The sequence below is a fragment of the Magnolia sinica genome, chromosome 18 (genome assembly GCF_029962835.1).
Source record: "Magnolia sinica isolate HGM2019 chromosome 18, MsV1, whole genome shotgun sequence".
Lineage (NCBI taxonomy): Eukaryota > Viridiplantae > Streptophyta > Magnoliopsida > Magnoliales > Magnoliaceae > Magnolia > Magnolia sinica.
Genome location: NC_080590.1, coordinates 11756269 through 11770952, shown reverse-complemented (window position 1 = coordinate 11770952; position 14684 = coordinate 11756269). Strand labels below are relative to the sequence as shown.

The 14684-nt window shown below is 38.2% G+C and overlaps 1 protein-coding gene across 3 annotated transcripts in view; it reads left to right on the top strand.

Annotated features, from left to right (window-relative positions):
- LOC131232751 (protein arginine N-methyltransferase 7) overlaps positions 1 to 14158 on the top strand; it is a 28269-nt gene extending 14111 nt beyond the window's left edge. For all 3 annotated transcript variants that reach the window (XM_058229223.1, XM_058229225.1, XM_058229224.1), the window contains exons 3-14: positions 2116 to 2241; positions 3289 to 3453; positions 3540 to 3658; positions 3742 to 3845; positions 5761 to 6032; positions 8208 to 8444; positions 9542 to 9615; positions 11755 to 11848; positions 11925 to 12074; positions 12234 to 12308; positions 13736 to 13832; positions 13967 to 14158. In XM_058229223.1, the coding sequence (XP_058085206.1) occupies positions 2116 to 2241; positions 3289 to 3453; positions 3540 to 3658; positions 3742 to 3845; positions 5761 to 6032; positions 8208 to 8444; positions 9542 to 9615; positions 11755 to 11848; positions 11925 to 12074; positions 12234 to 12308; positions 13736 to 13832; positions 13967 to 14124 (1671 nt within the window). In that variant the 3' untranslated portion in view covers positions 14125 to 14158. The remainder of the gene's footprint in view (positions 1 to 2115; positions 2242 to 3288; positions 3454 to 3539; positions 3659 to 3741; positions 3846 to 5760; positions 6033 to 8207; positions 8445 to 9541; positions 9616 to 11754; positions 11849 to 11924; positions 12075 to 12233; positions 12309 to 13735; positions 13833 to 13966) is intronic.
- The last annotated feature ends 526 nt before the right edge of the window (positions 14159 to 14684 follow it).

Genomic DNA, 14684 nt, shown 5'->3' with positions numbered 1-14684 from the left:
GGCAAAAAGAAAGGGAAAGAACACAGAAAAGAAAGGAAAAAAAGAAAAGGAAGGAAAAAGAAAAATGCAACCAACCAATTAAGGCACCCAATCCTTCATACACTGAATACTCGACAATACATCGAGGATATTGCCGTATAGGCTCCAAATTGCTTTTATTTCAAGTTGGACTTGAAAGATGCATAATTGCAATTTGAGGTCTACTTCGTTTTAAGTAATAACAGAAAACATTAGTACTTTTTATCATTTGTTCTCGATTGAACTGAGTGTCACAGTTCAATTCAGTTCCGAATCCAATGACAACCTTATACTCTACGTTTCCTGCATCAGTGCATGACTAAGGCTGTAATTCTTGCCAAACTGATCCTTGAGAAGTTGGCTTTCAATGTGCCTCTAGAACCTCTTGAAGATTCTACAGTCTCCCAAACTTGATCACTCGTGGCTTGGTTATTGCTAGAGAGTTGCTAACATCAAGAGTTCCCAATAGGCTTGTACACGAGCCAAGCTAGCTCGAAAAGCTCATTCGGCTCGGCTCGTTCTAGCTCGGCTTGATTCGGTGACTCGAGGCGAGCCAAGCTTCATATGACCCAACTCATTTTGAAAACGAGCCAAGGTTGAGCAGAGTGGAGCTTGACTCGGCTCATCTCGAATATATATATATATATATATATATATATATATATATATATATATATATATATATATTTCTATTATATTAGATTTAAAATAATAAAAGTTAAAGACTTAAAACCCTACCATACCCATTTGTCCCTTTCTTTCCTTTTATTACCCAACCCGCCACACTTGATCTCTCTCTCTCTCTCTCTCTCTCTCTCTCTCTCTCGCCCGAGCTCCACAGTCAATCAATCAATCTCTCTCTCTGTCCTCAGCCACTCGCCCGAGCCTGGCTCAGCGTCTACCCGACTCATCTCAACCATACGACCCACACTTGGTCACTCGCTCGAGCTCTTTCTCTCTCTCTCAACAACAAGGTACCTCTATCTAAATCTAATCTTTTATATTTTTTTATTGATGTAATTGAAAACTCCAAATCCCAAAATTGAGATTTGGGGTTTTGAATCTTTGATTTGGGGGTTGTGTCGGGTGTGGGTGTTGGGAGCAGGCTCGACTCGACTCAAGGTAAGCTTTCCTTGACTCGATCCACTAGCTCGCCTCGAGAGGTTTGGCAAACAAGCCAAGCTCCAATGGTAAGCTTGAGCGCTAGCTCGAGCTCGAGGAGAGCACAGACGAGTCAAGCCAAGCTTGGCCCACCTCGACTCGACACAGCTCGATGTACAGCCCTAGTTCCCAATCAATGACCACCTGTCTTATGTTTATTGATGACTTTAAGGGAAAAGTTGCAGTTGGCATAACTTGAAGTAGTTCAATAATGACGATAGTAGAACGTGTTGAGTCGCTAGCAAGGGGTGTCACCTGCACCACTGCCTACAAGCAAAGTAATTTTGCAATGTTGCATGGATGCCTCACTGGAGATGCAAGCAAAACATCTGTGCCCAAGGTGCCTTCTTCCCAAAGATATCATCTAATGAAAAGGACCAGAGACTGTGGTTGACAACATCTCCAACAGACAAGAATCTATTATTGTAAGCAACCTGCATTTAACGTGAAGTTGAGTGGATCGGCCCATTTAATGCACGATCTCGACACAACAGCTGAAAGGGCAGCATCAGCAGCTCGATGGTGTATTTGGACAGCTAAAGCAGGTGACACGTGTCAAAGCCATCACAAGGGTTTCTGCTTATTAAGAGAGGCATTTACAAGGATTCATGATCCTTTTTCTTCCTTCTTGACTGATCCAGATCTTTTTCTTTCTATTGGTCCCTTCCCTTATTATTTTCATTTCTTCCAATGGTTAAGATTAGTACCATGACTCAACCAATAGATTGCTCTCCTACATGCATTTATAATAAACTACCAGAAACTTAGGGACCAAAGAGGATCCTCGACCTTCACAAATCAGCTTTCACTCAGAAATATTAAGCGCCCGAACTGATTTCCTTGTAGCTTGAATATCACAATGTGTTCTTTTAGAAATATCTATGTTCTGACTATTTTTTGTTAATTGATTGTGATTCCTTTCAATTCCAAATGCAGGTTAGCGAGATATTAGACTCAGAATTGCTGGGTGAGGGGCTAATACCGACTCTACAACATGCACACGACGAGCTATTGGCTGCAAACCCGCAAACGGTTCCATACCGAGCAACTACTTATGGCCAGGTGAGCTTGATTTTGTTCTTTTATGTTTGTTCTCCGGGAAGTTCCTATGGTAGCTTCTTTCCTTTTGAAAGGAAAATTAGTTTTTGTGTTGTTGTGTGTTGAAGGTTTTTTTTTTTTTTGGAACAACTTTTCTTGAAGAAAGAAAAAACGAGGGTAGATTTTACTTTTTGATACAAGGATAATGGCAACAAAGAGGTATAACTACTCTGCAAAGGGCAGACGTTGCCAATATGTAAGGCGCCCCTAGTCACCTTTCTCTAGTAAGGCGACCACCACATCATTTGCTCCATAATGCCTCAGCAAACCCCAGATAAAAAGAATTAAAACATCTAGAAAATTTATCAGTAACATCACTTGTCCCATGGCCTGGATTGCTTCTTCAAGTGCAACAAGTGATTTGTTTTGTCCTTTTGACATAATAGAAATTAATTTGACTTCTATCTGATGTGTTTTCCTTCCAAAATTGGCTGGAAGCGTTCTGTGCCTATCTTTGTGTTGTTTTGCTTCCACTTAGATGTTTATAGTGATCGTAATATGTAAGGTATGCAACTGGATATGGGAAACTTGGCCCTGAGTTGGAGAGTTTAGTAGTCAAACAAGAGGACTAAGCAAGAGGCTCCTTATGCATTACATGCATTTGGATTGCATGATGTGAAGAGAATGGTGTTGATTTTCATAAATGTGGACCTCAAGGTTATCATACGTTCTCCACTTCTATATGAAGGTCGATTAGAGGTGATGTCATCATATTTCCTGTATATGGTAATCCCATGTATATTGTTGATGCACTGAATTTACATGGGCTTGTCATGCTGTCTTGAATTATCCTTAAAAAAGAGTTGAATTCATCAAGATAAATTGAACCTGGTTTCAGGTTTTATTTGCCAGAATCCTGTAGCCACTTTGAGTTTGACCTTGCAAATTACCCAGATAATGATAAAAAGAAGACAAAAATATTCGCTGAGATAAACAGAAATTTAGTACCATTCACTGTGGGGCTTTTGGATGAAATTAAACTCACACGGTGGCCATGTTCTGGTTTCTCAGCTGGTTGAAAGCACATTCTTATGGAAGCTACATGATCTACATGGTAGTGAAGTTCATGCATCAGACGGTGTCCATCTTACTCCCCTAGGATTGGAGACAGGTATTCGTGTCAAACCTCAGCAATACGCCATGCATTGCAACGCAATGTCATCAGAGATAAGATTGGTATGAATGTCAAATGTACATTTATAGGCAATTGCTGCATTGAGAAACAAGTGCTCTAATCCCTGCCAAATGTAGTATTCTCACAGCTATCAAAGCCCTTCAAAATTTTTGAATTCAACTTTTGGAAACGGCCAGACAGTCATGGAGAAACCGAGCTACGCATACAGGCAACTGACAGTGGCACAGTTCATGCTGTAATTTCATGGTGATGAATTCATGCCATAATTAATGTTATCTGTAGCAATTTCTTCAAAATAGGTCCATGACTATCATGACTTACATCTACAGGTGGGTGCTTCAACTTGATTACGAGGGGAGAATCTTCTATTCTACAGCACCACTATGGATAAGTTCGCCCTTCAACACTAGGGAAGAAGTTACATATGCTCCTGGTGAGTTTATCCATTTGGTGTGGATCAATGACCTAGAATTGGCATTTTGTTTTAGAATGCCTCAGCAAAACTGAGGCGGAAAGAACAACTATAACCCGAAATCCCAAGAATTGGCAATTGATGTGGGAAGGAACTATAAAATACTTGGAATCTCATAGAATTATTCATTTTTATGAATGAATTGTTTATTCAATTAATTTGGAAGTAGTCGTATTTGATGCGGACATCAGTGGTGCACCCTTTAGAGTGTACCAAAGGAGGAGGCGTCTCTGACAGAGTATCGAAGCAGAGGAGTTGATGTGGATGGACGTCGGGTCCATTGGACCCATTTTCTGACGTGCTATGAGTGTAGGAGCGGCATGACCGCACCCTAACCACAGGCCCATGGGGCAGATTTCATACCTGTCGCACGGGTGTTTTAGTTTTAGGCGTTTTTTATTCTTTTCCTTGTTTTCAGGGGCTTTAGTGCACTTTTTTTTTTAAAAAAAAAAAATTTCTTTTTTTTGTTATTTTCCTTGTATTCAGGTGCTTTAGTACATTTTTACTTTTTCCATGGCTTATATATAATTGTGAGAAACCCTAATCTATTTATTGAATGAATGAGAATTCGTATGCTTTCTTCCTTTTTTTATCAAAGAGATTAGGGTTTCAGGATTGACCCTTGGGTGTTGAGGATATCACCTCGGTTTGACGTTTCTTTCTTTATAGATCTTAGAGGTGTAGGAAAAGGTAAGAATCAATCGTCTTCTTTTCTCTGATGCCTTAGAATCCATACTTTCTTTCATCTCGAACTCATATCTTCTTCATTTCTTTCGTTCCTTTCTGGATATTCCATTTTGGTTTGAACGGGAAAGGGGGATGGCTAATCAGGAGAATCGGATCCAAACTTGATTGTGGACTGGCTTATGCTAGATGTATGATATCTTCATATCCCTATGTCCTCCCTTTTGACTGTTTATGTGATTTTATGCTAAGGGGCATGATCCCGACGGAATGATTTCATCTCTGTGTTGAGATTTGCTTAATCAACGTAATTGATAACAGTTAGTTGATTAACTTTATTATTTGAATATCTTCAACCTGATTATACATGCATCCATGGTTAAGCCATCACATGTCCCTGCATCAATATTTTGCTTAGATCAATCAATAAATTGGGGTTATAGTTGAAAAAACCAATAGAAAACCAAAATAACTAGTTATAGTAGGCATGAAGGAACTAAATGATACTTTTTTTTTTTTTTTTTAAAATACATGTTTATAAAGTGCTTTCCTAAGTAATCCATTTTTGTGATTTAATATGATAAGAAAAATACCGATTGAAAGAATTAGTTTACATTTGCAGTTCTTGATTTGACAATCATTATAGACAGTACCAACAAAAATAGGTGCTCAGTCATTATAGATGGTACCGACAAAAATAGGTGACATTGGTATAGAAAATGTGGATTCATCATTTGTGACCTCTAGTAATCCCATGATTTCGAATGATGAATCAAGTATCCCAATGGTAGGCATTAGTTTCTAGATAACCATAGTTAACAAATTTTATTTATCTATAATTGTCGATACAAAAAATTATAAAAGAGGAATACAAAAGAGAAATTTTCAAGGTCAAAAGAACAAAATTACAAGTACTTATATTTTCCAACTCTAAGGGCCATGTATCCCATGCCATAACTAAGCCAATTTATCTACTTTTGATTTTTGTTGCCTACGGATCTGAGAAATCTCTCCCACTAAAGGAAAGGAAGACACATCTTTTCTTGCATCATGGGAAGACACCCCAAGAATAATTTGATTTTCTCCATGAAACTCATGGCCTTTTCTTTGTCCTAACTATTTACAAGTTTATAATTGACTTTAGTGTTTAGGCTATAAATATAAGAAATTTCATATTTTTGTTCTCCACTAGGTACCACAGATTGGTGTGATCATTGGAAACAATGCGTTTGGTTCATTCCTGGAACAGGACTATCTGTATCCAAGGATGAGGTGGTTTTCTTTGAAGCTGTTCATGGTGATACTAGCATCTCATATAATCTCAGGAATGCTAAACCAGAAATAGAGACTGGGGATTACGACTTTCATATTGGAGACTCAAATCTTATACTGTCACCAGAAAGGGTTGCAATTTATGGAGACAAAGAATGGAGACTTGCCATGTTAACAGCCACAAAAAATGCGGTAAGTATGCATAAAATTTCCCAGTTTCTCGCAAATCGGTTGCAATCTTTGTGTCCAAATATAAAATCAAACATGTATGTAATATGATCTAGTGATTCTTCATTTGCTTTTGAATATATTGCTTGTGTTTCCATACGTCTTCTTACATTCATAAATTATATGAATAGACTTTGAATATACTTGCATCAATTTAGTTCGACAATGCATAGATTAGGACCCCATACAAAGAAAACCTATTATTTGCACTTCTTTTTTTTTTTTTTGTAATGTTTTGATTTATAAGTGTGTATTGATGTCTTTTTAAATAATAATTGAAGTTTCATCGAAAAATTCAACCAATTTCCCAATGTTTCCCCATGTTTCCAACAACAACGATATATTACGCGATACAACCGATATATCCCATGCGATAACCGATACGTATCCGTATCCCAACGGTGTGATACATAGCACGATACCAATATTTCGAACATTGGAGACCACAACTAATATAGGTTGCATGAAAATGAGTGACCGGGACATAAAAAGTCAATTTTTTCTTTCGTATTCATCATAAGTAGGATCATCAGGATTGTGTTGTTTCTTAATTCCAATAATGTATCCTAGCCTTGTTTTTATGTTCCATTATATATATGGGTTACTTGCAAGGTATTCCATAACGGTAATGGTGGCCATAACGGCCACCACTGTTACCTTTACGATACAGGTCACAACGGCTATTACAGCCCCCATAATAGCTGTTACGGTCTCTTTTTTTATTAAAAGAAAAAACCCAAAAAACCTGTATTTGCCCCTTACATTGAAAAAAAATATCTGAAAAACCTGTATTTGCCCCATAACAGATCATTACAGGGCTGTTACGGCTTTTATAGGGGGTGTAATGGGCTATTAACAGTGGTTACAGGTCATTTTTTCCATAACGGTTGTTACAACCGTTATGACTCCATAACGTGTAACGGTTGCCACCGTTGTCTTTATGTAATGGCCTTCACAGCACACCATGGTTGCTTGACACCATTCTAAATAATTTGTGCCCTCTAGTTTTACTGTAGTGATTGTAAGACTAAGGCTATCCATTTATCCAGATGACATCTGGGTGGGGTTTATTCTCTTCCATTTAGATAACCGCAAATAAAATACTCTTTAGGGATAATAATTGGAATAATAAAAAGTGAAAGAATTGTTCGAAATGACCTTCCGGCCTTGCACATCAATCCATTAAAACCAGAAACCTTCGAGGGGCAGATCCAAAGATAATCAGAGGTCCATCAGTACTTCTGGCGGTAAAAAGAGCAATCGGACCTGAATCTGGCGACGAAGAAGAGTTCTGAAAACAAACCTAACGACTTTAGAAGGTGTTTGGAGCATATCTGGTGAGGTTTGACAAAGCTGAAGATCTCTTTTGTCCAGATCCAATCACACTGGATAATTCTGATGTAGATTTTTTACCGCAGGATTTTGTGCAGATCCGGCAACAGTAGAGGGGTTCCTGATGCATTTCTGGAACTTGATTCCAGTCCAGCAGACAACAAATGCTTCTTTGGTGAGATTGATTCCTTCTTTCAGAGAGCAACCGGTGGAGAGATCTCTTTCGATAGATTGGCATCTATAGGGTGGTGATAGAGAAAACTCTCTTTCACCACCTTACAGATTTGATGACTAGAAAACTGTTGGTAGACTTTCAAAATTGAGTCTGTAGAAGGTTCTCTATAGTTAAAGAGAGAAGGAAGAATAGAGAAGCTAGGGAAGGTAATGCAGATCAGACAAGCTCTCATACCATAAAAATTAGAAGAGAAAAAAGAGAGAAAGACGGGAAAAACGTGAGAGCAAAGGAGAGATTTTAGATATCTTCCTTCTCCCACTTTTGATTATATTTAAAGAGGAAAGGGTTACCAGATATAAGGATCATAGCTTTCTCTTAGTTACAATTACAAAAATTTTAAAAAAAGGAAAGAAAAAAAGAATGGTGTACTGCAGGAGCCCTTAAGCCATTAGACACTGACTAATATGGTGCCCTGCAGGTGCACTCAAACTATCTACACTAACAATATACAATTAATCATTTATTTCGAGTTTGTCATTGAATATTTTTGATTTAAATGACTATGCATTCTATCCCGTCCATGCTTGCACGCATAGTGTAGTCATAACAGAGTGTTTATTTTATCTTTGCAGTTGCAGAGTATGGTTTCTCCTCTGTGCGTTGTTGCAGATGATAGTGTATTCCTCACAATACTTACTGCATCTCTTTCAACAAGTTCACATGTAATCTCTATATTTCCGGGGCTACGTGAGAAAGGTTTCCTGTATCTGGAAGCTGTTGCTGATGTGAATGGTTTCTCAATGGATCGTGTTGAAGTTCTAGGAAGAAGGAAAACGTGCTTGACATTGGAAGATACTAACCATAGAAAGGTAATTTTCTTCCTTTTCTGGTGGTACTTCAATTTCAAGTAATGCTTCTAAAAACCGACTAGTTTTCAGTCTATCTGAGCGATACTGGTTTTGTTGAGAAGAAGCTCAAATATATCTAGTAGTTTGTGGTTGATAAATCCTATTTTGTCTATTTGTCCGAATGTTGCTAATATCTAATCAGTACCTCAGCAACAAAAACCAAACTTACAACAGACATTTGGATGCAGTTGAAAAATTCATGGATGAAAGACTGAAAAATTCAAACTTACAGCACCTGTTTTTCGCAGAAATATTAAGAAATCTTCCACCATTGATCTATGATTCCATGTCCTGTATTCCATTGTCAATTCTTGTCAAAAGCATGGACAAAGATCTTGATACGATCATTTCCAAGTTAAATCCATTGTCTGGCTTTGTTGAAGCTTAGTATCATGATTCTGTTACTTTCATACCATGACTGTCCATGCCAATTTGATAATGCAGTTGACTAAGATCTGGCATAATTAATATTGTATTTGTTTGCATTAAAGATGAGCTTTAGGATTTTGTTTTTTTCTTTAACTTCATAATGTTTTAGATGACACACATGCGCGTGCACGCCCGCACACACCACGCACGCACACATATTAGAATGCTGTTGTTGTTGGTAAAGTAAATTACTTGAGGGCCTGTTTGGATTACCCATCCATATACTGATGTCTCTGTTTGGATTCGAGGTTTGTATGGCAATGCCATGGAAAATGCAATGATTACAACTTCCTTTACCCGTCTCCTGAAAACATCTGCATTTGTCTTACAATTCCCATGTTTGGTTTGGTGGTAGTAAAATCGTAATGATGACTATTATGGTAATTGGTAATCTGAACAGGCCCTAAAGTACATTTTGGCAGCTGAAATGTGTCCTTAATAGACCTGATTATGATATTTGGATTCTTTCTTGTTTTGTGTGGGTATCTCAAAGAAATATATTGATTTTCCCCATTTTATTATAAGAAAAATTGACTTTTCAGGAAATGGCAATGAACATGAAAAGTCATGGAACCATTCATTATTGATTTCGTGAATAAAGAGAGAACATTTTTACTTTGTTTTTGTAGGTTGATCTGTTGATCGGAGAACCATTTTATTATGGAAATGAGGGGATGCTCCCATGGCAGAATCTGCGGTTTTGGTAACTAGCACTTTTATTATTCCTCATAATTTGATTCTTTAGGCATGATGTTATGAATCTTTGGACTTCCAGATTGGTGTACTGATGCAAGTAGATACACAGTTCCACGCATGTATCAATTTGATTACATGAGTGGGCCTGCCCACATACTCACATGTGTCCATATACTATAGGGTCCACGTGATGGAAGGAGGAAGTTTTAGTCTTTTTGTTTAGTGCTTTAAAATAAAGGGAGAATGCCAAAATTATCCTCGTTTAGAACCATTAAGGTGTAGAATTTTGAGTAAGGGTGGATTAATCATTTCATGTAGCTTTAGGGTTTTCTTTTGACTGAAAATATATATGAAGGGCTCTTTGGATGTTAGAATGCTTATGGATGATACTTGAGAGAAGTTCAAAAAGTTTATGTACTATTTATTATTGTTGTTGTTGTTGTTGTTGTTGAGTGCTTATGTGCTTGTGTGTGTGGCACGTGTTGCCTTTTGATACTAGCATATGTTGCTTGACATCTCGTTGTTTTCTCTTGTGGAGTTGCAAGGAAGACTTCTTCCAATCTGAATTTCTCTTATTGCAATTCCTCTGATCGGAATAGAGAAGTCCAGATTTGATGTCAACTTTCCAGTTGCATTAAGTACATGATTGCATAACATCTGCTTTAAAATCTCATTGATTATGCAGATTTACTTTCCTTGCTGCCTTTTAAACATTTCTTGATGTTAGTCTCTTGCTGAACTTACAATGGCCTTGTGACATTGCTGAATTTAGAGAAAGAAATAGAAATAGTTAGATTGAGATTTCTCTATCCATGCCGACACAAGGTTTTAAAACTCTAAAACTCGATTAGACTCAGTAGTGTGTCAGGCCGAGTAAGTCAGTTGAGTTTTTTTCTAATTCTGAAAACCAATAGGTGATATTTAATATGTAAAACGTATAAATATTGTAGTCTTGGGGAATCAAGTCGAGTTTTGTTGAGTCAACTGAATCTTGACCATGTCCTGAACTAATTGAACTTTTCTTATTCTTGATGAAATCTGACCTAGACGAGTTAACTTGGCCAAGTAAGAAAAGATTTTTTTTTTTTTTTAAATTTTTTTTTATTTTTTTTGAGTTTGCCGACTTCTTACGTCAAATAGAGGAAATAAAAACATGCTGGGACTATTTGGGAACTGCAACATTCAGGTCCCCTTTTGTAAGAGGAAGCAAAATATCCACTTGTGATCCATATTATTTGATGTCCCGTAGATTTTCTGGTGAAAGAATTTATTACTAGAATAGTTTATATTTTTGGCGGATTTCAAAAAAAAATAAAAATATATGGCTCCCTCCTTGTCGTCTTTTCATGTCCGAAGATGAGGTGGCAGAGTTGGCTTCTCTGTTGGACCATATCAAAATTTGTCATCCGCCCTTTGGCGAAAAGGATAAGATGTGTTGGCTCTCAGACAAGTCTGAATGTTTCTCTGTCCGGTCCTTTTATAAGAGGCTTCAAGCTCAAGGTTTCGGGGGGTCCTCTAATGACTTGATTGCTACCAAGTTTATTTGGTCCTATGGAGCCCCTCTGAAAGTTGCGGTGTTTGCTTGGCTAGTTGGCCGTGGCAAAGTCTTGACAGGGGATAACCTCTAGAGGTGGGGAATGGTTCAATTCGGAGTCTATTAGTGATCTTTTCCTACATTGCTTGAAGGCTTCCTTCTTGTGGAATAGCATCCTATCCATGTTCTGGATTAGTTGGGCTTTGCTCAAGCTCCATTGATTTATTCTTTTTGTCTTAGCATGGGGTGAATCTCAAAAAGGAATTGAAAGTCCTTTGGCAGGGCTTTGGGTTATTTGGGAAGAAAGGAACGGGAGATGCTTTAGGAATTCGAGCCACTCTATGGGGAGGGTTGTTTGGGGGTTTGGTTATTGAATGGGCTTTTGCTGGGGGGATTGGATTATTCTTTTATCACGTAATTAGTTTGCGTGGCTGCTTGCCTCTCCTTTGTAGTCCTTTTGTTGCTTGTTTGTCATATACTTTTGTTATCTTTCAAAAAAAAAATAAAAAATTGCTTGATTTATGTAGTCAAATCCTCACTATCCCTGTCACTTAGTTTTTGCTTGTTGCAACTTAAATAATTTATCCATTGTCATTTCGAACTTGGATGAAGGAAGGAACGAACTATGCTGGACTCGATTTTATCTGAAGATGTGTTGATCATGCCTTGTAGAGGAATCCTAAAGGCTTGTGCCATGTCACTTCCGGTGGGTTGGTATTGTTTGTGTTAATGGTTTGAACCTAATATTTTCATGTTTATATAATGATTGCAAACCAATGCAGGACTTGTGGAGAAGTCGCCGCTGCCTGCAAAGAATCGAAGATTTTGACCATTCAGCTGTAAATGAGGTTTTAGGGGCCTGTGGTGATTTACCTACATCAATTGAAGGTCCTTGCCTGCCGTATTTTATCTGGCAGTGTGGTGAGAGTAAGGTAATTACCATGTACGTGTTTGCACACCTGAAATTTCCAAAGAAAAGTTTCTAGTAGAACTTCTGGACCTAGAAGCCACAGAGGAATTCATTGTTCCTTAGTGTTTAGAAGATGTCTTTAAAACGAATAGTGATCCAACTGTGATTATATACATTTCAGGAACTCAGTGAGCCATTTACAGTCATGGAGTTCAATTTCACAGAGTCCATCAGGACATGTTTTGGTAAAGCCAAGGTATGGCAGTGTTCTTCTGACAAGAGGTTTAGGGTGCATTTGGATTCTCAATAAACCAATTGCATAAAGAGGAAATGAACAAAGCTGGGTGGCACTGTTTAACTCATAATGGAAGCCCAAACACTGAATGCACTTCATGCGTTTCAAGCTGGACTTGAAATGACAGCTGTGATATTTTTGGGGCTAGCTCCTTATGAACAGAGTGGGGCCAACTCTGCAATGATCTTTCCTACTTACTGAGTTCAATTAGTGTATTTCATTTCAATTGAATATCCAAATTCCAAACGTACCCGTTGCATATCAGGCCGCCCATGTAGGGCTGTCAATGGGAACTGGGACCCAGGGAGTACCTGATGGAATCCACTCGATTTTAATGGATTAGTTTCCATTTTCTTTGACCCATTTAGAAAGGGGGTCAGGTTTAGGCCAAGCATTTTGTACACGGTTAAAAATTCGGTCCAGTCGGGTTCAGGTTTGGTCCACCATCTTGAAAACAGTTAAAATCGGGTCAGGTTTGGTCTAATTAATTATGTAGATTTAGTACATATTTTCTATTCTACCAATGGAATAAGGTCTGCTAAGCTATATGCATTTGTGAGAGACCATTTATGCACCACACTTGTCAAAGTGGCAAAATGTGTGCAATCTAATCCATCCATCAGTTTCGGCCCAACCATGTAAATGCTCAGTTGATCCAGACCCATCCGACCCAAACCACATCAGATTAGGGTCCAAGTCCTTTAAAAAAAAAAAAAAAAGAAGACCTGAACCCAGCAAGATCTGAAATCCAATCAAACTACCTGACCTGAACCCAATTTGTTGACAGCCCTACTTCTGTGCACAGAAAGCTGGGGTTGAAAATTTCTTTCCTGGAGAAGTTTTTGACTTTGCTTGTGCAATAATCTTGGTATTGACTGTAACCATGGTATTCATGTCAATCAAATTTCCTGTCAAACATGTGGTCAATGATGTATTTATTGGGGAAGGATCTGTGTGGAATGTCCTCGCTATATTAAAATGGGGTGTTGGATGGGTGGCTCCACCGTGCAATGCCAACCCCTTATCTGCTTTTATCAGGTGATCCTAACCATCCAATCAAGAAGCTTCTAATGGGCACTTTAAGTGATACAGTTTGCATTCACTTTCAACAATGAAAAACCCATTGATCAAACAGTTATATTGTTAGATCAATCTTTCAGAAAATGGGATCAGATCGGTCTTTCAAAAGAAAATCAGAATGATTTTTGGGATGCATGTAATCCAAGGTTGCCCACATTTCCAATACCAGTTAAATTGCGCCATAATAGAGCAGACCATCTTTTTCATTTCTTGACAGAAACTGTTGTCCCTGAGTGTACATGGAATGGCTACCCTCTATGTTCTGCTTTTTAGTTCCACATTGCATTTTAAACTTTTTTGTACTGCAGGTAGAGTTCACTAGACCTGGAATATGCCATGGGTTTGCACTTTGGATTGATTGGGTGATGGACGCGAAGAACGAAATTATTATATCAACAGGGCCAGGTAAGCATCTGCAATAAATAGATGGTGTCTTACTCCCATAAACTTCTCAGCATTAAGATTAAAACTTCAAGAATTCAAAGGTTCGTATCACTCTAGACCCCTTATATCCTTACAATTGGGATGATTGATTTCAGAATGCAGATATTGGAAACAAGGAGTGAAGCTTCTGAGCGAGCCTGTGCGAGTCAGCACCCATGGATCGTGCAGTATGGGTGAATTTTGTTTGACTGAAATAAATGCGTCTTTCAACCCGTCCACCAGTGAATTCATCATGGAGTCTGCTTTCTTATAACTATGAAAAAATTGATACTGTACTAGCTCCCCATCCTTAGAACTTTTTTTTTTTTTCCTTTATTGAGCCAGACAATGATCTGCATTCACTGTCCTTTCTAAATGGTAAATGGTGGTGACTCATCTGCTGTACACATGGCATACCATGGCAGTCTAGACTGCCCAGTATGTCTGTCCATTGTGTGGAGAGCATAGCCTAAAAATCAAGCTGGTCGGATGACCTTGACTGTCTTTTTTTTCTTTTTTTTTTTGTCCATTGCAATTGGACTACTGATGAATTTATTTACTGCTACCAATTGGACAGGATCATTCAATCAGTGTGGTTTTCCAGCTGTGTTCCATCAGTTTAGATGGTCTGGATTGAAGTAATCCTATGTCATGTGTGCAGATGCATCCCAACCATTAAGAAAATGACGGCGAATGCTTACCGTAATCTTCTCCTTTAATCTAACATCCTCTATGTACTAGTTCAATCATTTAGCTGAATTCATAAATGGATTCAGCATTGAGTGGGTCATCAGTTTTCCGTCAAACTAACTCAAATTGAGGATTCCACTCTTT